The 27,351-nt window shown below is 38.9% G+C and overlaps 1 protein-coding gene across 9 annotated transcripts in view; it reads right to left on the bottom strand.

Annotated features, from left to right (window-relative positions):
- RANBP17 (RAN binding protein 17) overlaps positions 1 to 27,351 on the bottom strand; it is a 255,586-nt gene that overhangs the window by 48,401 nt on the left and 179,834 nt on the right. For all 9 annotated transcript variants that reach the window (XR_012489874.1, XM_019741153.2, XM_074313890.1 and 6 more), the window contains 4 exons: positions 18,260 to 18,363; positions 12,425 to 12,513; positions 4,960 to 5,067; positions 2,677 to 2,759 (listed from right to left, as the gene is read on the bottom strand). Coding sequence is in view for 8 of the 9 variants with exons in the window: in XM_019741153.2 (XP_019596712.2) it covers positions 2,677 to 2,759; positions 4,960 to 5,067; positions 12,425 to 12,513; positions 18,260 to 18,363 (384 nt within the window). In the remaining variant the exon portion in view is untranslated. The remainder of the gene's footprint in view (positions 1 to 2,676; positions 2,760 to 4,959; positions 5,068 to 12,424; positions 12,514 to 18,259; positions 18,364 to 27,351) is intronic.

The raw sequence follows: 27,351 nt of genomic DNA, 5'->3' as shown, positions 1-27,351 counted from the left end.
GGTCCATTATTGTTGGTCCAAACTGAGGAGCAGAGCCTTAGCCTAATCGCCTAGCCTTTCCTCAGGGTAAGAAAACACCTGACTGGCTGTCCTTCTCAAGAACGCTTTGAAGGTTTTTCTCTTTTCCATTCCACCTCCTTTCTCTTTTTCTTTCCCTTCCTCTCTTTCCCTCTATCTCCTCTTGTTCTTCCTCCAGTGTAATCCTTCCATAGTTATAGTCCTCAACTTTTGTTGCAATGCCTTGGTTTATGTCAGACAACCTGAGAGAGGGCTGGACAGCTTTTGAAGCCCATAGATTTGTTACTGTTCTGAGATTCCTTTTAGTGTCACTTGCTGGACATACATTCTGTCCTAGAGACCCAGGCATGCTGCAAGAGTAAGAAGTTCCTGCTCTCCTCAGCCCCACTGCAATCATGAATAAGCCCCAAAGGAAAAACTAGACTTAGAGAAAGAAACTGGACCCAGAAAGAGGGAAACAAAAGCTACAACTGTGATTGATAATAGGACTCTAACATTTGTATAAAGCTCTTTCGACTACTAAGAAATTCTTACACATGCGTTGTTTCATATTGGAAAGTATTATTTTCTTTTAAAAAGCGAGGAAGCAGAAATTCTGCCCTTGTTATAGGCAGAAGGAAGCAGAGTAGTGGTCCAAGGAGGAGGTGTCCCTGAACAAAAATGTGACGTGGTCAGGCTGGCTCTGTGCGGGCAAGAGAACAGTTCTGGATCAAGGACAGGCACGTTCACTAAGTACCTATTCCATGCTATAGCCTGTGCCAGGCAAGCACTTTACCCAGAGTAGCTCAATTAACCACCTCAATTAACCACCTCGAATCCTAACTAGACACGTCCAGTAGCTCAGTAGGTATTATTCACTATAGTTGGTCCTCCACATCCGTAGGTTTCGCACCTATGGATTCAACCAACAGTGGATCTTAAAAAAAAAAAAGAAAAGAAATCCCAGTAAGTTCCAAAGAGCAAAACTTGAATTTGTCATGGGCCGAGGATCATGCTGAATCCATGCGAATGAAGCCTCCATGCAAGGATAGGTTATCAGCAAATCCGATGCCATTTCAGGTAGGGGACTTGAGCATCCATGGAGTTTGGGGCCCGTGGGGGGACCTGGAAGCAATCCTCCGCAGATACTGAGGGATGACTGTGTTCTTATATTTCTGTATGAGAAAACTAAGCTCAAAGAGGTGTGCTGTCTTGGCTGAAGGTCGTGGAGTTGGTAAGGGCTGGTACTAGGACTGGTATTCGCATCTTTTCATCTCCCCAAACTATGCTTTTTCTAAGGTATTATGCTTTTGGAAAAAAGGTCTAGACATATTATCTTTGTAGAGTGAGACACGGAAAGGAATTAGTATATACGGGAAGTATGGCAAACTGTATTGAGAATATTTAAAAAGGGGTCCACTTTACCTTCAGGAGGCAAAGCGTTTCTACTTTATATGAATCTAATGTGTCCACTTTCAACAGATGCAAAAGTTGTGGCAATGTAGTTGCTGGTACAGATGAAAATAAGAGAGTGCAAGTTTACTGTCTTTAATTAGGTGATTGCCATGGTTTCCATACACTTACAGTCTCAAACTCTAAAAATCAAAGGTACCATTAAAACTAAGCGTTTTCAACAGAGGCCTACCTGCAATGCATACAGAGCCCCAGAATGGGTTCTGAATTGAAGTAAAAACAATTTAAAACAATTGTTTTTCTGCTTTTTAAAAAATAGGCTTTTATTTTTTAAAAAGTAACATGCTTTTAATGGTTGCTCACACACACACACACACACACACACACACACACACACACACACACACACACAAAAGAAGCTTCAGAAAATTTTGTAAAACCTGTTTCTGGGTACTCAAAAAGAAATGTGAGAATCACAGGTAATTTTTGAGACCAAATGTACTTGGAGATGGCTATTGAGTTAGGAAAGTAAGAACAGACAGGCAAAAAAGAAGACAAAATAAAAGAGGACACAGGGAAACACCTTTCAAGGAGACGTGTACTGTACACAGCCCACTCGTCTCCGGTGTCCAGTGTGTGGCAAGAGCACAGACGATACTGACCCATCCTATCCCCATTCCTTGGCTACACAAAGGAGTCAGAATCGAGAATCTCATTAATGAAGCTATCAGAATTGGCAAGTATTAGCGTTCATGGTAGTTTTAAGGCCCAATTCTAACTACTAACCCAATGTTTTGAAAAGGACAGTCTTTACTATTGAACTCTGATTCCAGGGTGTAATGCCCCAAAGTCCCTATAGGACAGTATTTACTGCTCCAGGACATTTTCCCAGAATTCAGTGCTGGTGACACACCGATCTAAGCATTCCTTCACCCAAGACAGCAAACTCCCTGATGTAACATTTAGCCATTTTGAATATGCTATAACTTTTCAATATTCTACCTAGTGTATTCCCTTTGCCTATTGACACTGCAATTTTATCCAAAAGAAATTCATCAAGTTGGTCAGGAATGATTTGTAGTCAGAGGCACGCTGCTGACTTCTCCTGATGTCAATATGATAGCTACCTGGCTTTTTGCACTCCTATTACCCAATTCACAAATGCATACAGATATGAAGTTCAAAATAACAAAATAACTAACATCTTTCTTTCCTCCAAAGAGATAAAGTTATATTGCAGAGACAAATATGGAAAAAGATACCTACCATAAGTGCAAATCATTTTACTAGCTTCTCTGAAGAGAAGAATTCCATTAGGAGATGATACATCAAAATTCAAACGCTGGGATCTAAGAAATATAACAAAAAATTAGACTGTATGTGCAGATAAAGAAACCAAATATAGGTTTAAAATGCCTAGCATTTTCACTTATTAGGAGTAGCAGCAGTACAATTATCCCTCTTAAAAAGTGGTAGTCCATGAAATTAGTGTTGATAAAAATATGTATGCTAATTTTCTCACTGTAAAAATACTAGGACAATTAAGAAAAGTTATTTTCACTTATTTGCTGATTCAAAGAATTCATGTTTTGTCTGTCAAAACAGTATCGGGACATCCTATATCACAGACCTCTTACCCTCTCCTTTCATGCAAAGTGGTTCATAGACAATAATAAAAAACTCGGGTGTGTATGTCTAAGTTTATAGAGCTACTTTGATAGAGATTGAATTTGAGATCTCCTGTAGTGCCCAATACACATTTTAAAAACAAATTCTAAAATGACAGATAGGAAATCTAGGTACCTTGAATACTGCACATTTGTATAATGAACCATCTGATACTTCAAGCATATTTCAAACACATTAAATTACATACCGACCATAGTTTCCATTGCACATAGCTCAAGTAAACAGAAAGAAATCCCAGAAGTTCTAAATGAGAACAATTCTACTTCCCCAGTTCCTGACAGGTGCAGGAACGGGATGAACGGAGTAAAGGATTGATATGCCACTCTGAAATAATATTTGCTTTTTTAACATCACTTTGGTTTCAGTTGGCGGATATGCCTTGCTCCTGTGCTTTCAAGAAATAATGATATATTTCTAAAAGGATTAGTAAAAAATATGAAAGCAGGTCAAAGAAATATCAAAAAGCAAAGACATTTGCCAAAGTCCTGTTTGCCAGGAATAGAATAAATTGTTGCTTTTCCATGCTTTTCAAACTGCTTTAGAATTAAATGCAATGACAACTTATTAGAAATATTATTGTTTGTATGTGAGTACTGATTTAAAAAAGAAACGTAAATACGTAATGCACATTAGATTCTAGACAAATATAGACAAGATAACATTTTCTGAGTGTACCAATTTTCACTGGATAGTTACTAAGACAATTGTGTGAGATATAAATGATCTGCCTATGGCAGATATAAAATACTTTACAATATACAGTGCAATGATTCTTCCTTTAGTATTGAATATTAGCTCAGTAATATGCAATGTCAAATACCTGGTTGGAAAAATTACAACTGAATAAAAACTAAATGTCTAATATAAAATACATAGTAACCTCTTCTTTAGTATTTAAATCACCTATGAGAATGGTTTGAAAAAAACCTAACAGCTTTCAAAAGAATACTCACATTTATTTATTTGCCAGGTCTTTTTCCACTTCTTGCTTTAAAAATTTTAAATGATTGCTGTGAAAAACTCAGCACCAGAGGTAAAATTAGAGCTGCAATCCTTGCTCCTTCCCTGTCTGGACAGCTCCCTTCCAGCACGCGGTTTACAGAGGGGAACTGATGAAGCAGGATGGCTAAGTGACAGGTAATTTGGTGCTAAGCCATACTCACAGTGACATATTTTAAAGCGGTAAACCAATTAGCTTATTGCAGTTTTTCTCTTTTAGCTACATCTTTGTTAATATTTATATGCTGAGTATTTGAATCACTGCTGGTCTATGCAAATTATAAGGTCAATGAGGCAATTTCTGAGAAGTGTTGTAGTTGCTATTTAAATGAAAATTGTGAGTGCATAAATCATCCACATACATGCATCTTGGCATAGAGGAAGAAGGATAACTTAAAAGTCAAAGCAAAAACAATCCCCTGGGCTCCTGAGACAAACTATGTGTCCTGAATTGCTCTGGGACTCAGTTCCCTTATCCATAAAATGAAACATCTCAACTCAGCGACCTCTAAACTTCTCTCTTGCTTTAAAATTCTACAGAATTGCAGTTAAGCAGTGAAACAGTTAACATAGCTGCCCTTCCTCCATATTGTATCTGATTTTTTAAATAATGGGGGCTGTAGCCTTTCATTTTTTTCCCCCATTTCCATATTTCCCATATATACCTAAGTATACTATATCCTTTCTCCCAAAAGGACTCAGCCTTATGTCGCTAGTTCTATTGCATTCATTGATCATGTTTTGGTTGCTGGTTCTTGCTAAACCTTGAATATACATATACACCCAAGGCAGTGAATTCTCATCTCTGGAGACTGCTGCCAAACAGATTGCTTTTTTTCACTCCCCCATCACACCTCTTACCTGTTTTGCATCAGTTCTGCCATAAGCTTTAAGATGGGTGTTGTACATGCTGGCTCTCCATACCACCGCTCAATAGCCCGTTGCAGAATGGGAAGATATGTTGGATAACTTTTATAAAGCCTGTTAAGGAATTTAAGGGTCAAAAAAACACTGCTCCTGAAAGTTAGTGCCACTTAAAAAGAAAAAAAGGCAATGCACATTTGTTCTATGTTTAGTATACTATGACAATCTTATCAATTGCTCTCCCCAACCTGAACAGCTATACTTTTTTTGGGACTGCAAATGATTTGCTCTTATTTGTCACCTATCCCACACGTTACATTGCTTTATTCTTGGCATACTCTATAAATAAAAGACACATTTTTAAAGTAGCATATAAATAACACATTTAAAGAATTATGTTTACTATTGTAGAAAAGGAAAATAAATGTAGTTCATGAGGATAAAAACATATTTGAATTGTTATTATCAGAGTTTCTTGGGTATCAAACTATTTAAGAAATAATACTGCTTATTATGAAATTTTAAAAATATATAAAGGCAGAGGGGAATAGTAATAATAAACTCCATGTACCATCTCCCAGCTTACAAATGACTACATTTTTTTTTTCTCTTAAGTTTTTGACTTGCTCTGCTTGGTCCCACTACAGCTCCAAGGAACAATGGGGATGTTAGCTTGAAGAAAAAGCTTTGGGTAACTTTCAATCTACTCCAAGTCAGGGTTGCTAACAGATAGTCCCGTGTCGTACATACACCCAAGGGGAAATGCTCCAACATCCTCATCAATACCGTTCGCCTCTGGGAAGTCAATGGCCAAGACCATCAAAACCTGGAAAACTGACTCAGTTCGACTGGCTCTTTAAGCATACCTGGCCTCCTCCTTCCCAAACAGACCCACACATACAATATGAAGGCCTAAAACTGCAGCAGAAGTAACTCTTCCTAGGCCTCTACCTTCACTTCCTTTTTGGTTCCCTAATCCCTAGGTCTCTTTCTGATGTTTCCCAATGTACTTACTTGTCTTTTTGTTTCAGATGAAAAGTGCTGACTGAATCATGTAATAGTGTTCCTTTTCTGTGTGGTATGGATACAGATCTCCATGGTGAAAAAGATGACAATTTTCTCCCCTGCTTTTAGAATAAATTTCGAAGTCCTCAGCACGGCATCCTGGGCCCTTTACTATCTGGCCCCTGCCTCCCTCCAGTCTCATCTCTTAGCACTCTTACCCTATAGATGGTTCAGCCACTCTTGATTCCCTGCAAATCCACGCATACCAGCTCGTCTCCATCCCTCCAGAGGCGGCTTCTCCTGCCTAATACATTCCTGTCTTCCCACACCTAGCTCAAGCTTCACTTCACCTGGGATGGTGAAACTTTCTCGACTTTGTCAAAAGCCATCAATCTCTTCTTCACCTGCCTTCAAAGAGCACTTTGACCACGCCTCTTAGGACACACTGTATTAGGGTTGGTAGCTTAGCTGTCTGCCCCATTAGGTGGTGAGTTTCCAAAGGGCAAAGACCTGTGCTTCCCCACCACGTCCTTGCTAATTCCTGTGTGTCCCTCAGATTTCACTGTAGATGCCGATGACTCCAAGAAGCCTCCCTCTCACAGACGGGTAGGTGTGTCTCCTGTGTATGGCTGTGGCACCCCGTGCCAGTGCTATCATAGCACTTTATCTCTCCTATTACATTATCTGCTTTTCGAGGGCAGGGCCTCGGCACTTACTGTATGCACGGACACGACACAAAGTAGATTTCAATAAATATTTGTTGCTGTAAACTGGACGACCTAAAAATGAGGTGAAGCATATTAGAGTAGAACTAAAAATGAGGCATAGCATATTAGAGTAGAGCTAGTTTAACTCTTTTAAAATGTGCATTTCACATTCAAGCTTTAGGAAATAATTCACATAACAGTCAATGAAAATAAGCCCACTAATACCTTAAGAGTGGTATGCCCCTTAAACGTACACAAAGCAATTCTTTTACCTCCCTGGACATATCATGTTACGGCTGTATTTGTTTTTATTAAAACAATTTATTTAACAAGTATTTATTGAAGGCCTATTCGGTAACCGTCTATTCACTGTTTTAGACTCTCTGGAGACATCATTGAACCAAACATTAAAAAATCCCTGCCCTCAAAGGCTTTACATTCTAGTAAGACAGAAAATAAACAGAATAGACACAGAATATGTTAGAAAGTACTACAAAGGAAAATAAAGCAGAGATGGGAGATAAGAAGTGAGTGTATATGTGAGTGTGGGGTTTCAGGTGAATGAAAAAAAATCAATAAATTTGATTATTAGTTCTATTTTGGCTGTTGTCAGATAATTTACTGTTTTCTCCCCCCATGGATTAGAAAATGTTATTCCTGATAGATGGTAGATACTACATGCTATGCACTTTGCTAGGGGCCAGGGAATTCATGCTCCTGGGGGATTCGTGCTCAAGCCTGGGTAGAGGACACATAAACAGCGGTGCTCTGAGGAGCTCAATTCTAAAGCAGTGCCAGAGGAACACAGGGGAATCTTCCCCCGAGGCTCCCACGAGCAGCCTCCGTGATCATTAGTGGACAGCACCTGGAGGCCTCCTCAGAAGACTGGAAGGCCCCAAACCTTAGGATCTAATAGCAGCAAAAGCACACACAGCCCTTTGCAGGCATTCCCAAGGCACTCAGACCATCATACTTTTCCGAGCATGCTTCATTCACTATGGGATAGGCCGGGGGATATGAGGGGACGCTCCCTTCCCTGTGCAGAATGAGAGTGGTGCCAGTTCTAATACGCTTCTGACAGAGGTGACTGCCACCGAGAAAATGAGTGATACTGGAGCGCAGAGTAGAGGGCTACCAAGCGGGGAGGTTCAAAGGGCTTCAGACTGAGACTGCCAGACTCAGATTACAGGCTGAGAACAGAACCCACTCGAGGAGTTTCATTTTCCAGTGGCCTTGTGAGGACTATACATATAGACAAGAGGAAGGCAGTGGGAGCCCTTTGGTAGAAGAGCACAGATCCAACTGCTTTCATTTCCATGTTCTGAATGAACTTCAAAGGTCTACATCACATAAATAAAGAATCAAAAGCATTAGGATATATTATCTTATAAGATGCCAAATACGAAAAAACAAAGATTATGAGGTTTGTTTTTTCACAACATCCATCTACCCATCCATCCATAGCTATTAGTACTTACTATGTGCTGGACCACCTCCCCCCAAATGAGTAAAAACATAGTTCTTTCCCTCTGGGATTTCATAGAGGAAGCAGCGTAATGTACTAGAAGGCAACAAGAGTTTTTGTTAAAACTATTAGGAGATGAGGAGGTGGTTCCAAAATAGAAATAGCCTACCAGTTCAGAGCTCATTTTACAGCAATTCCCTGAATTGTTCACAAAGGCAGACACTGTGGGAAACCTTTCCTCTCCCTTCTGTCTGGCAAATACGTGTCTCTCCATCTTTCAACACTAGTCCTACTTCCCTTCCCTCGGAAGCCTACCTGTTTTGCCAAAAACTCCAATCTCTTCCTATTAGACGTTCACATGGTCCTTTGCCCGCATCTTTGTTACAACACATTGTTTCTTAGTTATTTGTTTCATCCACTAGACTGTGAGCTTCTAAAGAGCAATCTGTTTTATTCATTTTTGTAAAAAGCAATTCTTTTATTCATTCCTCGCACCTAGCACAGAGCACTCAAAAAATGCTTGCCGAGCAGTGATTTTTCAGTTTTCCTTTCTTCCCTATTTCACTTTGTCCAACATACTGATGATTACTTTCTTCTTGAAATATAATTCTGATTTTGTCAGTCAATTAAAACAATCAATTGCTTTATACTATCTATGGAATAAGGTCCGAAATTCTTTAGCCTGATATTCAAGAGTCCTAGACAACCTGCATTTCCAACCCTGAAATAAGTGGTATCTACAACAAAACATTTTCTCCACTACTCCCCTTCCTAAACTTGCTCAGGCCAATTGAAAAGCTCTTACTCTGCAGTTCCAATAGTCCAATCCCACTTAATTGATAAGATCCAAAGAAACATCTTCCCCTTTACTGAGCCTTTCCTGGTCCCCCAGCTAAGTGCCATCACTCCATCTGTATCTTTGTTATGGCACTACTCACCTTGTATACTTTATTATGTAGGTATCTAACTGACTCTACTAAACTGCATGCTCATTTTGGGGTAGGATTTGATTCAAAGTAATCTACAGACTTCATGAAACCTAACATATTCCTTAGCAACATCTGCTGAATAAGTAAGCAACTGGGCCTCCTTTGTCTCATTCTGTATTAGGGAAAGGAACTACAAACAGTGATGGAGTATTTACTTTGTGTCAGACACGGTACTAGGCTCTTTGTCGATGTCAGTTCACTCACTTCTCACAACATACCTGTGAGAGAGGTGTTGTTAGCCCTGCCCTAGGGAGGAGGACACAGTGATTCTGAGACATTAAGTAACTTTCCTAGGACTTCACAGGTTCTGAAGCGGTGAAATCAGAACTGGAATCTAAGACTGCCCGATTTCAGAGTTTGTGCTCATCTACATATCACATGGTCTTGCCTTGCCTTTGTATAATGTTTTTATGCATATTAATAAACAGATTGCTTGAGTGAAAAACAGTGGACTCAAAGATCAGACTATGACAATTGAAACACTATGAGGAAACAGCACTAATATACCTTCCTTAATTTTTTTTTCAATTCCCTCTGAATTTCTATACTTCAGTCTAAGTATGATCTGGGAAACGTTTAAACAAGGTAACTTAATACACTGCAAGGTAAGGCGCTTTTCTATTGTTGCATTCTCACTATAGGAGCAAAGAAGTGTATCAATGATTCTTCTTCAATTCTCCAGTAGTGGAACAATTTATCAACTGTGGCTGCTGTGTAGTTTCAGGCAATTTAGTTTTGGAAGGACAGAGTGATGAGCAATGTAGTTCATGTAGCAGTTAATGCAGTCAGTATTTATAGAAATGTTTTTGAATTAAATAGCTAACCACTAAAATAGCATTTTATCAAATAATCACCATAAATAAAATGCATTTTGACTTTAAGATGACATGTGCTCTTCTAGGATGTTTCTTCTGCATGCTAAGGACTGTATAACAAATTAAAGAACACACATTTATGTGGATAAAAGGCAAATACACTTTCCCTAGCAGTAATGTGGGAATCACCACTGACGGTTTGACATATCAATATTTCAGGAAGAATAAATGACTTTCATATGCATGTTTTTTTAATCATATACTTATTCATTTTTACATTACTAGAATACTTTGGAAAGAATCTGTACTTTATCACCTGAAACTGCTTAAAGTATTTCGAAATATTTTAATAAAGCTTTCTGAATTATCAAATAATGTAACTTTTAAACAAATTTTACTATTATTATAAATATTTGCTCTTCATCCCTGGCCCAAAGGAAAACGATAAATCTTGTCTCAACTGAATGAACACCATTTATCATATTCATTTTGTTGTCAATACAATTATGAAAAGCCTTTGGCCTTTTCCCAAGGAAGCTGATTTGCTACTGAAACTCAATTATTATAAGCAAGGCTCGTACCAGGCCACCCCGTTTGGCAATCTAACACAGCTTCCTGCAGAACCGACACTTCGCCCTCTGCCCCTGACCCTAATAACATCAACATCTATGGTCAAACGGAGGAGACAATGGTTTCTAGTTCAAAACAAAACATTAGATCCCAAGGTTTTCCGTTTGCTATTTTCTGCCATCTGCTGGACAAAAGTTTCATTTATATAGGTGCCAAAAAGAAGGAGTTAAGCCAGGAAATGGAAAACAGCCTTAATTAAAAACAGAAATTACACTATGTTCTATAAATTTTAGGCCCTATCAACTATGGAAGGTATTTCTATTCTTTGACACTGAGGCAGAGGGTTCTGACCTTGACTCTGGGTTAAGACTGTTAATGAGGAAAACATGCAACATCAATTGCTGAGCACCCTAGAGTTGGAGCTTGGTTTCAAGATCACCACCAATTTTAAAGTGCAAAAACTAGGATTTTGTGAACTTTCAAATAAACGCAAGTTTAACTTTGTGAGCTTCTGTTTATGTTCAGAGAAACAAAAGGGTCCTATGTAATTCGTTTCTCATTCATAGTTTAGAGAATTCAATGACTTTCCATGTTAAAATCTATAATCTCTGCACACGTACCTTGTATGCTGGTATAAAGACATACATGATTCCTCAATGACACGTAAATTATTATCTCTGACCTTTCTATGGGCACATAAATCTAATGAAGCAGGTTTTATGAGTAAAATGTAAGTCGGTACTCAAATTAATGTTAAATTATTTTTTTAATTGTGTAGAGTTCTCCCTAAAATATATGCCCAGACCCCCTGCTACTTAGTTATGTTTTGGGCTGTAACTGTGATTTCAGTAGATGGAATTGGAGATTACTTTAAAGCAGTTTCTGTTGCAATTTGTGAGGGAAGTTTGGGTCAGGAGGGTTTGAAAGGAACAACTGAGAAATAATCTATCTCAAAAAATAAAATAGCTTTAAGGCTCTAGCATTTTTCTTATATGCTTTGGTTTCATGTGTAAAGGCATGCAAGCTTTATACTATATGTATGTGACTTGCACAAATTGTCACTTCCTATTAGGATCAAAGAGGATTCATACAATACTATTAAAACAATATTAAAGATTTATGACTACCAAACATGTTTCAGACATAACACAAAATGTGTTAACTATTTTAATGATCACAATAAGCCCTAATACTGGATGTCTGCTTTTTTAGAAGAGGAAACTGAGACTCAGAGAGGTCAAACGACTTGCCAAGATTTACAAAGTAAATGAAGAGCTGGGATTTCAAGCCTGGTCTGTCTGACACCAAAGTCCATGTTCTTTTCACTCTTATATGATGAGACATTTCTGTGGAGGATGTTTGCTTGTTTCTTAATTTATTTTGCTCTCTGTGCTAAGCCTTGGCAAAGGTAAATTCATGTACCAAATGAAAATCCCGACCATTTATTTCGCCGTTTCTGTGCCCATTAATATTTTCATGATGATGAAAAGCTGTAGCATGACGAATTAAGTCTCAAAGAGATAAAGTGACCTTCTCAGCTCTGCTAATGGAGATGGAGTAGAAATTCAAATCTCCTCGAAAATGCCAAATGGCAGGATTCATTGGTCCTGAGTTAAAGATGTTCGCCCGATTACCCCTACAACTCCACACATAAACAATCGTTTGGGGATGTGACTTTTAAGTTGTCAATATTTAATGGCACCAAAAAAGTGACCTCTCTGAGCTGGGTCTCCAAATGCTGTGCTCAGTTATCTGCGCTGCTGCCACTGTGCTGTAATTTTTAGCTGATTACACATTAGTTCATTTAGCTTTGTTTCCTCTTCCCTACTGTGCCATACTATTAAACGAAAGCCAGGGGCCTGGCATCCCTCTGTGCACAGAGCTGGTATTGTCACAGTGTAATAAGGATACATCCAGTCAAACAGCATGGTGTAGCTGGTCTTTGTGTTCAGTGCGAAGGCAATCCCTCGAAGATCTCTTGCCAGCCCGATCAACATACGCTGTCAGTGGGAAAGAGACACAGTAATTGATTTTCACGTTAGCACAGAGCAGATGGAGTAATAATCAGGCAATAATGACCACATATCTGATTTTGATTCATTAGCTAAAATGTCTCGCTCAGATCCTTTTCTATAGAAAACCATAGACTCCTTAAACAAACAGACCATCAAGTCTGCAGACCAGCTCTACTTTGATTCTTATAAATTGAGCTAAGTCATAATTCTAGTAGCACAGGAACATTTAAGAGTCTTAATACGTTTTGTTTCTGAATACTGCCAAATTAGAAAAAAAGAGGCTTGATAATTCCACAAAACAGAAATGTACAGGGTCTAGACAGTATTTAATAGCAAATCCTAACCACACAGACTTGCATGAAATCAGTCCCACTATGCAATTTGGAGTCAATCCTGGAAGCACACTGTCATTTAAAGGTCCCTAAGGAATAGCTTTAGTAACTGAGGACAAAATAAAACAGGCCAGGTGACCGACTGGTACCATGGCATACGCAGAAAGGCCCTCACTCACATTCCCCAAGCAACAAAAAGGTGTAAGGAAAAGAGTTCTGTATTTGATGTTAGAAGACTTGATTTTGAATTCCAGCTTTACTTCTTAGCTGTAAGTCTTAAGGCAAGGCAATTTATCAGTCTCAGTTTTCTCATCTATAAAAGGGGCTAGTGATACTTCTTTCCCAGAGGCATTGTGAGGAATAAATTTAGTAAGTTTATGTAAAAATGCCTAACAAGAGCCTGATACATACTAAGTGTTCCATAAATATTTAGTTTCAGGGAAAAACAAAAACAAAAAGCTTGACTCTAAAATAAAAGAGATCTTGTACTCTGGACGTTTAATTAAGCTGTCCTTAGGATGATGCCTGGGAAGAGAAAAAGAAAACCCATGAACAGATGCTAGAACGTCAGAACAAAGAGCACAAATAAACATAATTGCAAAACAAGGGGGTGGGATAATTGAGATATGCAACTGTGATTTCTGAAGATACTGTTTCAGTGGAAATATTTGCCAGGAAATGGTCTCTGAATTTTTCATTTGACCAGATTTTCTTTTTCCTCAAACTTTGGTAATAAATGAAAACCTCTTCAGGAAGGTGTTTAAATTATCATTAAAGACTTGGGAGTGAATCATGACCCTCATCTCAATGGCTGAGTATCATTTCAAAGTACTAACTGACAGTTAATCTGTCGGAGGGGTCTGTAATTTCTAATCTTTCCACCACGCCACCTAAAAGGTGACTCATAACTGGAAGCTGTTTATAAGGATAGTTTCTACATTCAAACGATGGTTATTTGAATTTCTGAAACTGTAAACCTTGAATACCTGTTTCTACTTCTTTAAATGACTTATTCTTTTTCTCTTATACTCTCACCAGTCCTTGTTTTTCTGTAATCGACTAGTCTCCTGTATAGTTCTCTCATGTGACTTGCTATTTTTCTAAAAAAACCATTTTGCCTTTTATGTAACCTGTTTTCACCACCTGGAACCTGTTCCCTTCTTTCTCAGCTTTCCACGTTTCTCACAGCCTCCAGAACAAAACAGATCTTTTAAGCCTTCTTTAAGCAATTCTATTCTGACTATATAGCTCTAAGTCTTTCTATTGAAGTGGACTTTTTGGTCCATTTTTATTATGTACACTTACAGGCTACTCTACAAATAATCTTAAATTTCATCTATCTATCTATCTATCTATCTATCTATCTATCTATCATCTATCATCTATTTCAGGCACTCACTATTTAACTCTAAATTAATCAATAGGAACCATGAGTTTTAGCTTCTTTGTATCTAGTGCAAAGGACTCTTAAAATATTTTAGACTATTCTCATTACACAGAAAAGTTACTTATTTTATCACAAATTTTTCTTCCTTAAAAGATGCCAAGTTAACAGATGTGCTCCAGTGGACTCAACTCTATGAAATTATATCAATGCTTAATTTTAGAAAATGTTAAGATAGAGCAGAGAAAGCATATAACAATATAATAACTAAATGTATGTTTTCAACAGATTAGACTGAGCAGGAAAATGGCAGATTTCTTATGCTCATAACAATTATCTTTTATCTCATAGCAGCAAGAGTACTGTAATAATCTATATAGATACTCAAACAACACTGAGTACTTTCTTGATGGCCAAAACATACCCAATTTTGGTTTGAGACAGGAAAACTGACGATTAGGAGCTCAACCAGGCTACTTAATCAATCTCAGAGAGCGAGAAGTAGTCTGATTGAAATTTAGGGGAGGTGGAGTCACACTTGACCATCTCATTTAAAATAGGACAAAGAGGTTTTTGGCAAAGTTGCCTTTCTCCTACGCTTGGTAAACACTGATTGATCCGAAAAGTGAGCGGCTCCTATATTTTCAGTGAGGTTTTTTCGGGGAGTGGGGGCAGGCCTGGGGTCTCTAATCCTAAAGATTCCCTTTTGGATAGCTTAAGGAGAAACTGCTCAGTGCTTCTTCAGTCCGCTGCATGGTGAACAGTTGATTGCGTGCCAAGTGTGAGACGGATGAGCTGGGAAACAGCTGAAATGCCGCTCCTTCCACCCTGACCCCCAAAACAGGGTTTCTAATGGAAAGTCTGACAGACCCTTTACTGTAGTGGCACTACTGGGGGCAGCTATAATATTATCCTCATAATTCTACTATATAATAACAACAAAGAAAAAGAAGGTGAAGGGTCATTGTGCTTTGTCTTTAGAATTAAGATGGCTGTCTTCATCCTTACAGCATACTCTTAATTCTGGAGACACATCTTAATAACCTCTAAATAGTTCCAACAAAAGAGCCGTGTCAGAGGAATGAGCAGGCCCCAAGGTGTTTCAACTGGAGTGTTTTCATCTGCCTTTATTGCTCTATCCCTCTCCAGAATTAAGGCAATAACCTGTGATAAATTATTCAGGAACTGCTACAGGGATCAAAGCAAAATCATTCTGTTAAAGTGCTGTTTGCAACATTTGGCACTTAGTGCGAAAACTTTTAATGTGCGCATGCTGAAAATCAAGGATTTTAAATAATTTAACATTGTGGAGTTTATACGAAGGGACTAAAGATAGCAGGTTCCTATTTAACTGCTCCTCTTCCTCCGAGAAGTTTTCATTCATTTTCCTTAAAACCGGTGACGTCATGGCCAAACCAAAAATGATGCATGAGTCAGGGGAGTATTGGACTATATTTTACTATGGACTATGCGGGGGGGGGAAAAACACGTATTTTGAACTAGTGCTTTAGAGCCAGGATTTGTCACAGCATTTTCTTTCTTTTCCCCTTTACTTTGAAGAGAAAAAACCAAAACAAAAATTCAATGTTCTCTTCAATTTTATTAGGACTAAGTAAGAAAACAAAGCTATAAATTTAAGAGTTTTGCAGCATTTCCTTCCCTTACAACCATATTTCAATTTGGCAACATAGGTCCTTAATGTTTATGTTCATCCTAAAATCCACATTTGAAAAATATCTATAAATAGGGAGTTAGAAAATCCTGGTAAGGGCTGCAAATTAAATGAATATGGCAGTCCTGAGGCATTTTCATAGAGATATTTTAACAGCACCACCTCCTGTGGATTGGAATACTAAATACTTTATTGAAGAACAAAACAGAACTGTTTTTATCTCTAGTACTTGCAAAATGAAGTACCTGAAAGCACTTTTACATGTATTATTTATTCATCATGATAGAAAAATAGCCTTAACCTAATAAATTACATTTAAAAGCATTTAGTGCAAAAGTTTTGTTTATGATAAAGCAACAGATTTAGTTCTTTACCGGTAGCTTAAAGCACCAAGTTTTCTTTATACAAATTAGACAGATGGTGCTTACAGTAGAATTTACTAAAGGTCTGTCACAACGAATGCAGCCAAGCTGCATATTTAATCACTGCAGAATCTTGTCTACCTGCAGCTGCCAACTGCTAATCCAATTTCCCTGATAAATGTGGCAAGAGACACGATCAGCAATAAAGAGCATCTAACTCCATTTTCCTGCAGGGCGTCTTTTGATGAACATTTAGGACGGAAGCACGGAGTGCGCTGTGTGGCCTTGGTTCGTGGCAGCTGCTTGCATTCTGAGGCCCAGTTCTCAGGTTACTCACTTAATTCTGCCACTATCATTACGTTGCTATTGATCTCAGTAGCTGTTGCCTACACAGCATTACTCTAGATGAAGCTGAATCAGGCAGTTATCATGCATCAAACTTGCTCAAAAGCCTGGAGATTTCCCCTTAATTACTTGTGATTTTATTTGCAAATACCGTTAAAGTGTAATCAAGCAGTCACTTTCCAGGGTCGTTAAGAACTTGCTGGTTTAGGGATATATCATTGGAACTCCATTAAAAATGACTCTAGGAAGATGGTTTCTATCAAACTAGATGGGATTACATCAAAACGGGCTTGCAGTATAATGAAATCTTCAAATGAGACAAATGTAATTTTTATAAAGATGGTGCTTTTCAACCTTGCGTCTTTTTGATATAAAGGACAGGAACAGCCACTTTAAAGCTGCAAAGACCTTGGTGGTCACTAGAAATATTTGTAGGACACCTGAAAAATACAGCTAATCTGAGGAGAAACTCTGGTGAAGAATTTCAGCCGGACTATAAACACAAAGAAAATCGCTTTGATTTCCCCTTTCTTCGTTTTAAAATTCTGTGACTATGGCATGTTGATAAGCATTCATTTCAAAAAACTGTATTTCAAATTAAAAGGTATAGTATTTGGTTATTTTTTTTGTAGAAGAATTATACTAAAATAATCATTAAAGGTCATCGTTTTTCTATTTGGCTTCTTACTGCTAATTTTTTTCTTTCTTTCTTTTTTTTTTGGGTAGATGAGGAGCCATGCGAAATGATGGTTAATGTTTTCAACATATTTCAAAGAACAATAAAATACGACAATAAAACATCACCAACAAAGGTGCCTACATTCTCTGGAGTATATTTATTAGTCTCTTAAAAATAATAATCAGTGTCAATCTATTTACTAGAGCCCCGATACATTATAATTTCAAAAGACGTTATTCCTTTCCAGCAGATCTTGGGCTCCCCATCCTCCACATTAAAATATGGGGCTGTTTTGTCACAAACAGCTTGCTACACTTAAGGATTTTACTAATAAAACATAATGTTGTCTTAGATATTATGACTGTTGCCACAGCTGAACTGACTTGTCAAATCAATCCTAATATGGCTCCCACAGGCACATAAAAACCTTATTTAGCTATCAGTTATCCTAATCACTTTGTTCGGTTTAAGAATGCAATACTTCAAGACCAGCTCCTATTTATACATATATGCCTAGCCATTTAATAAAGTCTTGATTTATATACATTCTCGTTTAAAAAAATATTTAGAGATGTAGTGTTTTAGCATATGTAGGTTTGTGTATTCCTCCTTATAAATATGCCGAAACATACAGTGCAGGGTAGAGAGGGAATAGGGATGTTTAAAGTGCTGTACCCATGAGAAACGTTCTTTTAAAGACACTAACTGCCACAAGAGACAAATAAATGAGTGTCATCTAATCATACACTGACTACCCAAATTCATCGCGGACCTCAAGGTCCATTTGTATAAGAAACTCTGGGACTTACAGGAAAAGTATGACTCAAAGCCAGGTGTGATGGGGAAAGCACAGTGGATGAGGCACAGAGAACACACAAATATGCAGAAACTTTTTCTGGATCTAGATATTGTAGAATGAACAAAATGGCCTTTCCTCATGTTTGGAAACAAACCCACCTTCACATCTTCTTGTTTAAAGTTGTTGTTGAATATTTGTAATACTGTTTCAAAAGAGACTGTAAGAGGGAGCATGAAATTCTCAAATTCGTCCTCATCTTCGCCTATCAGAAAAACAAAAGGGTCACCATGGTTTAAAATGCATGCTATTGTACATTAGCCTCGGCCGTGACTGCTTCATTCAGGCTTAGGAAGGTTCCCGTGGAGGGGTCAGCCTGCATTCACATCCATGCCACATTTTGTGCTTTGGCTCATTGAGTATTCTGGTGTTTTGCTTTCTCTTTTTGCACCAAATGAAACAGCAAAATTACTTACCAGCCATTTTTTTCTGGCTCTTTATTGGATCAAACAGACTCATGCCCCAGGCATCTCAGCCTTTCAGCTCTTCGGGCCCCCAGAGCTCCCCTAATGCCTCAAGGAAAGCCATTTTTAAAGCCTCAGAGACAAGGATCTTTTTTCCCCCTTCTCTTTGGGTGCCAAGGCCCTAAAGGGCTCACAGACTCAGGTGCCCAGATAGCTCTAAGTTATTATTCTCTTTTATTTATGTCCTTCTTATTATTAATTTGTTTAATAGATGGCAGGGAAACTTTTATCTGCCAAACAGGATGAGGTCCCTCATGGGTCATTTGGATTTTAAGTCTATTCTCCATGGGTACAATTCTTCGTGCACTAAGCTTGCTTTTCTTTATAGAAAGGAGGGAAAAGAGACATTTTCTATTGTGTTTTTCTTTTTCTTTTTTTTTTACTTTAAAGGTTGACTATAGTTTCCTCAGGCATTCTGCCAAAGCAGAGTCTTCACTTCACACATGGATATGCACAACTGACAATTTATAGAGTATTCTTTTCAAAATGGGTTTCTTTTAGATGACAGAGTTGATTCTCTCACTCATCCTGTGACACAGGGAACTAAAGTCCCTGCTTCACTGATGAAGAAACAAGCAGAGAAGTTACGTGACTTGCTCAAGGTAGCATACTTAGCTGGCGGTGGAACTATATGGTCCAGGCCTCCTGATTTGTATGCTATTGGTTTTTAATAGAACGTTAGAGAGGAAACGAGATCTCAGAGAAGAGACCAGTGGCTCCCAGAGTTTGGCCCTTGACCTAGCAACATCAGCAACCCCTGGGAACTGTTAAATGTAAATTCTCAGGTTCCACCCCAGATCTACTGAATCGGAAACTCTGGGGTGCGGTCCCGCAATTTTTGTTTTCAGAAGCCCTCCAGGTGATTGAGACGCACACCGACGTTTGGGGAAACTGCGCTACACACCATCCTACAGGTAAGGAAACTGAGGTCCAAGACCATGTACACAGAAGACCAATGGCAGAATGCGGATCTCTGGACTCTTTGGGAGAAGCTGGCCCTGATCCTCTGTGACTTCTCTTTTCCTCTTACACAATTTGTTTCCAGAGTCCAACAGAATCAGGGACTCAGCTTTATTCACAAAGAGATGTCAAAAGGTCAGTGAGTCTTTCCTGGTATTTTCTTCTAGACAAGGGTCAGGATCCTAGGTGAAGGGTGGGGCAGACCAAATCAGAATCCTTGCTCCATCAATTGGCAATTCGAACCAAGTTATTTCTCTTAAAGATACCCACTCTGTCAAGTGGCGATTAAACAGCAGAGAGCTTTACAGAAGCCATTGTTATTTCCCAAAGCCCAGGTCAAAGGGTGGCTTGCCCAATGTCTGAGCTAAGCTCCCCCACAAGTCCTTGCTGTGGTCACACTGCAGGTGTCCCCCTCCCTCCTTTGGATTCTCACAGCAGTCTGTCTGACTCTTCACTACAGACAGTATTTATCAGTCGGCCTTGAAGTGCAGGTATTTAGCATGTAGCTAGTATGGCATGAACACCACCTGCATGAGTCCACCACCAGCACCATGTGATGAGGGCTACTGTGGGACTGAATGAGATGGTTTAGAACGTGTATAACAGTGATTAGGTCCATCAGCCCACACTGGTAGTGTCTTTGGCTTTGCTTTCGCAGAGCTGAGACTGTGCATCTTTGCGTTTTCAGCAAAGGGGAAGGAGGTACTCAGGGCTCTGAGTAAACAGGACTCAGAACAAAGAGTAACAGACAGACTCAGTCGGGATCTGGCTCCCCCACATACTGCTCAACTTTGGACATTTACCTCTTTGAGTCTCGCTTTTCTTATCTACAAAATAAGGATAAAAATACCTATCTTTGAAGGTTATTGTGAATATTAAATGTTATAACACGTGAAAAACAGAAGATGCTCAAAAAAATGGTAGTGGTACTAATACTAGAATACTAGTACCTAGAACATGGCCTGGCATTTTTAGGGAAATACTGTATTCAATGAAAATTCACCTTTATTTGCCTTTATTCTGAGGCAAATAGGGACGTCAGGAGCACCAGAGACAAATGACTAAAATGAGCAGGGAGAGAAGTCACTGAGCGAATACTGAAGACAGTAATGTGAGCAGGACTTCCATTTAAATGTCACCTCCTTAGAGAGACTTTCACTGACCAGCGTCCCTATGTAAAACAGCACCACGTGTATGCCCCCCACGCTTAGCCACTTTCCAACCCTGTAAATCACTTAACTTGTCTTATGAGACTTCCTATGACTGATTAATTTACATACGTATTCCCTATCTTCCCTACTAGAATGCATACTCCTTGGGGAAGGAACCTGTTCTGTTCTGATCATGGCGACAGGCCTAGAACAGGGTCTAGCACTCACTCAGGAAATATCTGTGTAGTGACTGAGAGACAGTAGTCATTTCCTGATGGCTTATGTGTAGGCAATGAGTTTGCCTACAACCTCTGCAGCTCATACGGGGTCCTAAGCACTGTTGCAAGTCACTAACGGTCACCGCAATCCTGTGAAGTTATATGATTTCCTTCATTTTAAGTGAGAGGCTCAAAGCAGTTAAGTACTTTGTCAACATCCTCTGGCTGATCAAATGTCAGTCAACCAGGACCCCCACTGAGGTCTGCTTTCCAGTGTGTTGGGGTGGAAGGCATCAGAGGTGGGGACTGAGGCAGGGTCATAGTCTGGAGTTTGGAGCTGCAGGAAGTTACGAGAGGCTGAAGAGCACTCAGCTTCGTGCTGGCGAGGAGAAAGGCATTCCTCAGCCAGTATTCAAGTTTAGGGTCGGCAAATCTGAGACAGTGGTGCATACTCCTCTAGAAATGTTTACCTTTCAGTTAGCACTGTTTCCTGGCCTGCAACGTGATATGCTGTTTCAGCTAAGCGGGAAGGCTGTTCATTTGTGTTTACATCATGGAAACAACTTTTACAACACCTATTAAAGATTTTTTCCTCGTTTGTATTACCACAGAGGTATCTTTACTGCTTCTGACACGAAAGGAGAAAATATGTGCTTATTTTCTTACAACTTCACATTCAAATATGCAGTCACATATTTAGTGTGCCAAGTGTATATGTGATTATTTTATGAATAATAATTGAATTTGCCTTTTTTCCCCTAACAAGACAAGAACCCAGAAACCAGTATGATTTGAATGTGAAATGCCAATTTATAGACTAATATTTTCATTGACATCAGGAAAAGCAACATTGTTGTCTCAGTCATGCATAGATTTAAAAAAAAATAACAAATTCTTCACCTTTTATGTATAATCCAGAGCTAATCCCCTCCACTGGATTTCTGAGGCTCTGATTCAACAGAAAGTGATTCATTTTCTGAGTTTCATATATTTTTCCTTCACAGAAGTCACATTAAAACACCTGTAGTAACTCTTTCAGTAGGTTGGCTCTCAGATATTTGTAGGGCATTTCATTTGTTATTCTGTGTAATTTAAAACCTTGAGTGGTGGAAAACAACAGAGTTCAAAGAGCTTCTGAGTTGAACACATCCATATGCTAGGAGGTTGGTGTACCCCAAAAAGTTAAACACAGAACTGCCAAGTGACTCAAAAAGTTACACAGAGAATTGCCAACTGATTCAGCAATTTTACCCTGAGATGTATACTCGAGACCTGAAAGCCTGTGTCCACACAAAAAGTTATACACAAATGTTCATACTAGCAGCATTCTGACAATAGCCAAAAGATGGAAACAATCCAACTGTTCATCAACTGATAAATGGATAAACAAAAAATAGTATATTCATACAAAGGAATATTAGTCAGCCATATAAAGGCATGAAGTACTGATAACATACTAAAATGTGGATGAGCCTCAAAAACATTATGCTGTGTGAAAGAAGCCAGACAGAAAGGTCACATATTATGTGATTCCATTTATATTAAATGTCTAGAATGGGCAAATCCATGGAGACAGAAAGTAGATTGGTGGCTGCCAGGGGCTGGGGGTGGGGGAACGAGGAGTGACTACTTTAAGATACAGGGTTTCTTTCTAGGGTGATGAAAATATTCTGGAATTAGATAATGATGACGGTTGTAAAACTTTGTGAGTATTCTAAATGTACGAAATACTACTGAACTGTACACTGTAAAAGGGTAAATTTTATGACATGTGCATCTAACCCCCCCAAGTATCCTCCCAAAACCAGAAACAACAAAAATCTGGGTTTGCTTTCCCTCCTCCCCTTGAAATGTATGCAGAACACTGAAACTTCTCATTGCCTCAAATTCAAGTGCAAATAGCAGCTGGATTACTGGGGGGCTGGGGGAGTGGCCAAGGAGAATAAAATAATTAAGGTAATAATAAATGATAGTAGCCAACACTGACTAGGATTTAACGCATGACAAGTATTGTGTGAGATCTCTGACCTACCAGTGATAGTTCAGTATGGTAGGCTGAATAGTGGCCCCCAAGCGTGGCCCCGTCCTCATGCTTGGAGTCTGTGAACCTGTTAGGCTCTATCACAAAAGGGAACTAAGGATGCTAATCAACTGACTTTAAAATAGAAGATTATCCTGGGTTAGCCAGGTGGGTCCCATGTAAACACAAAGGTCTCTGAAAGTGCTAGGGGGAGCAAAAGGGGAAAGCCAGAGAGACGGCAGCATGAGAAGGACTTGGTCGGATGTTGCTGGAGAAAAGTGAGCCATGAGCCAAGGACAGCAGGCAGCCTCTAGCTGCACAAGACAGGGGAACAGACCCTTCCTCAGAGCCTCCAGGAAGGGACACTGTCCTGATGACACTTGGATTTGGCCCAGAGACGCCTTTCAGATTTCTGACCTCCAGAATTATAGAATAATAAATCTGTAATATTTAAGTCATTCAATTTGTGGTAATTTGTTACAGTGCTAATAGGAAACTAACATAGCCGTAAAGGTCAGGTCTAATGCCTCTGCTTCAAGCCAGGGAGAATTAGGAAGAGAGGCAGACAAGGGGATACAGAGGCAGTGAGTGAGGAAAACAATCCATCTGACACCAAGTATTATAGCCACGGGTAATCCCAGAAGAGCAGCGACTCCGGCAGGTCTCGGCCCACACAGGAGCTCGGGCTTCGAGATGACTTAGGGCGTCAGGCAGGGCAGGGTGTTTTCAGATCTGTCAGGAAGTGTCATCAGCTCGAGCTTCCAAAGGAAAGTAACAGCCCACGTACCGAAGGCAGAGTAGCTGCAGCCAGGGCACTGAACTTGCCTTGTTTTGAGGTCCCAGTTGCAGTCAGTGCCCCTAATAGTGCATTCAATAAATATTTGTGTCTTAATTAGCACAGACTGAGTACTTGCTTTGTGGTAGGCATTGTTCCAGGCCCTTTTCACACGCCTTTATTTATTTAAGCCACATGACAACTCTTCAAGGTAGAGATCTCCATTTAATAGATGAAAAAACTGAGGCTCCCTTTAATTCCTCTCCCTAGGGAACCAGAATGTTTATTTTAGTTCCCAGAAGAAAAATACACTGCCCTCTGCAGACTGTTACACTGCTCTAAGAGAGCTAGGCTAAAAGTTTATCCCTGAAGCACCTCATTCCCTGGGATGCTCTGGACTCTACCCTCAAAACCAGGTAAGTTATTAAAACTGGATCTGGACTTAATGGGCTGCTTTCTGCCTACAGGGCCAGCTAATTAGTCTTAATTATCTCATTATAGATTCTAAGTATTTCCAGCTGCTTCTTTACCCCTATTGCCCACTCCTACCCCCCACCCCACCCCCCATGTCTGTTTTCCAGACAGACTCTGCCAAGTCAGTGGACACAGGTGATGCGTTGATGTATTCTTCCTGTCAGAACAGTAGCTACTTCTGATCAAGCTTCTCACTTGCTAAATTCTCCTGGGATAGCTTTTGTGTTTCTTTATCTATGAGAAGAAATATGCTTTGACCAATGATTAGACACAAGGACAACTTTTAAAAATGCCATTTGACTTTCACTGATCATAGAACAGTAATATACCTGTATAGGGCAAATAATAAACATGAATCTGTTTATTTCATAGAAGACTGGAAAGCAATCCCTTCTTCCTTCTTCTCACTGCCCCCAAAGCCTCAAATCAATCATTTAGTCCAAATAGTTCAAATAAAAACGAAGAAGAAAAGGCTACATTTCCTAATCGATTGGAAATGTGAAAGGTGAAGCAACGACTTAGCAAAAGAATTGAGGCTGTGTGGTCAGAGGGCTACAAGGTATATGACTGACCTTGGGCAAGTCATTTCATTTCTGTGCCTCCCCTGTCTAATAGGCAGACACGGCAATCATACCTACTCCATGCGGGCTGTTGTGAGGATCTAATAGGATAATGTATGTGACAGTTGTTTGCGAACTGTACATTTGTAAATAAATGTTAGCTATTATTACTAAAGAAAAGCTTCCTTCCTCTGTGTCTTTTTACTTCTGTCCTTAATAACCATTTGTAGAATACTCTTCCCTTTATCCAAGTCATTTACTTGTTGTACGAAATTTCTCAAATTTAAGCTACAGGTATCTTCAGGTGCCAAGTACTTGTTACAAGTCACAAATGCAGATGGATGCTACGCTACCCTCACCCCATAGAGAGAGCGCTCTCTCTTAATGTCTACAAAGACCATTTTAATATTAGCATCCCCACGATCATTAAAAAATATGACTGCTTCTTAGAGTTTGGATACCTGGAGTTGCTCACTCAGAGCCTATCAACATGCTTCTCATCTGAGTAGCTCAAGAGAAGATGCAACCATAAAATGTCCAAGGAAAACAATTGTTGGTGACACTTCTAAATTTGTGGCTGGTGAAAACTTAATTTGCAACTAATAATATTTAGTTCTCCACAAAACAAAAAGCCTTGTTATAGCTCTTTTCCACATTTCCCCTCTCCAATATCTGTCAACTGAATTCACCTCCATTCAAATTAAACAAAATAGAAGGTTTTTATTTATTCCAGTATTTTATACTGAACAGCTCCCTGGAGGTTCTCCATTTACTGGCTTGGGTAATACTATCTTTCCTTTAGTTTATTAGATTGACAAAGTTAATTTAAAAATAACCTAGGGAACTTTAAGTGATTCTTGGAAGGGATAACATGCATGCACATATGGTCGGTCACCCATTTTCATCTGTATGTAAGCTATCTTGTGAAGGGAATTTTTGTATTTATTTTTTATAATTTCTTAGAATACAAAACATACATTGCCAACATGAAACACCATTCTGATGATGAAATGCTTTCAATTCTGTTCTTTATACAAGTGAACATTTTATCTAGTTTAGCCAAGGAGCAATTTGATAAAATGTTACCACTGTTTATTGCCAAAAAACCCCTCATTTTCATCTGAAATACAACCTGGGGCACATAGCATCTAATTAAATTCATACAAAGCACAAATTATTGAATAGAAACCAAACTGCATTTCAAAGTAAATATCAATTAATGTGACACCCAATTTCTAATCACTCCAATGTGCAAAGCTTACACACAAAACATACTCAATTTATTTTGGAGGGCTGAATTGGAATATGCTTTGTATTTCAATCCAAGAATCACAACCAGTGTTTTGCTAGCAGGTTAGTTAGGTGTTCTTTCTACTTGATTCTTACCTGCCTCCCACTCAAAATCAGTGTTATAAAAAGTTCTTCCTCAAATTTTGTTTCATTTAATTTGAGAATAATTCTCATCATGTAATATTTTTATTTCTTTCATTTAATACATGGATGTGTGCTATTTTTTTGGCAAGTGCACTATTGCTTTTTTCCTTGTTTCTGTGATAATGAATATACAACAGAAAACTACAAAACCATTTATATAGGAATTCTGACAGCAACGTTCCAGTCAACCTAGTTTGTGAGACTAGGGCTCAAATGATAAAACTGTGTTCAACACTCAACAAATGATCAACTATAAGTAATGACACTTTGAACAGAGAGCAACACGTGGCTCATCCAGCACAAGAGTGGCCAAGTGTAGCTCCTCACTTGTGAACGCAATCAGCCACCTGATTCGTTCTGTCTTGGAGAGCCCAATGGTCAAAGCTACCCTTACAGACAGAACCTGGCAGGTGGACCTGATTCCAGGAGCCATGGTGATCGCATCTTGGTTACGGTGTATTGCGTGTCATTCATTCACCAAACATTTACTGAGAACCTACAGTGCAGAGATACCAGGTCGCTGCTGACAATCACGAAAAAGGCAAAATCCGTACGCTGAAGGAGCTCCACATACTTTGGGAAGAAGCATACCTCTAGTTCCTAACAAGGGAAAGCAGCTCTGGTAATATATACCACAATCGTCACTTGATGCTTACAATATACATTATTTTAAAGGGTGAAAAACACTGATAAATAAGGAAAGAATTCTTTTCCAACAATGTAGAAGTTCCATCAGTGTAGCTATTTTTAATTTTATCATAGGCAATTCAACTTACTTATATTTAGAACCTACCATGTACCAGGCACTTCCACACAGCCTATCTTTTTCTGTTTTTTACAAGGTATCTAAAAAGTGCTTGCAATGTAGCAAATATTTACCTTAAAACAAAAAAAAAAACAGCTTAAAAAATCAATTTATACTTTATCTTGTTATGGGTTAAATATTTCAAAGGAATCTAATTCTGGCAAAACCTAATAAAATCCTATTACTTATTTAAATTCACGTATTTTACTTCAGTTTCTCATACCTCACAGTTTACACTAAAGAATACTCAATAAAAGTAGTCTTGAGAAAGGCCGTGCAGGTCTCCTAGGCCATCATCATGTCTCTCCATTATCAATGCAATGGTAAGTGCA

This window comes from Rhinolophus sinicus, linkage group LG10, assembly GCF_036562045.2.
Source record: "Rhinolophus sinicus isolate RSC01 linkage group LG10, ASM3656204v1, whole genome shotgun sequence".
NCBI classification, from domain to species: domain Eukaryota; kingdom Metazoa; phylum Chordata; class Mammalia; order Chiroptera; family Rhinolophidae; genus Rhinolophus; species Rhinolophus sinicus.
The sequence above is the reverse complement of the archived record's forward strand: the minus strand, read 5'-3'. Positions and strand labels throughout refer to the sequence as shown.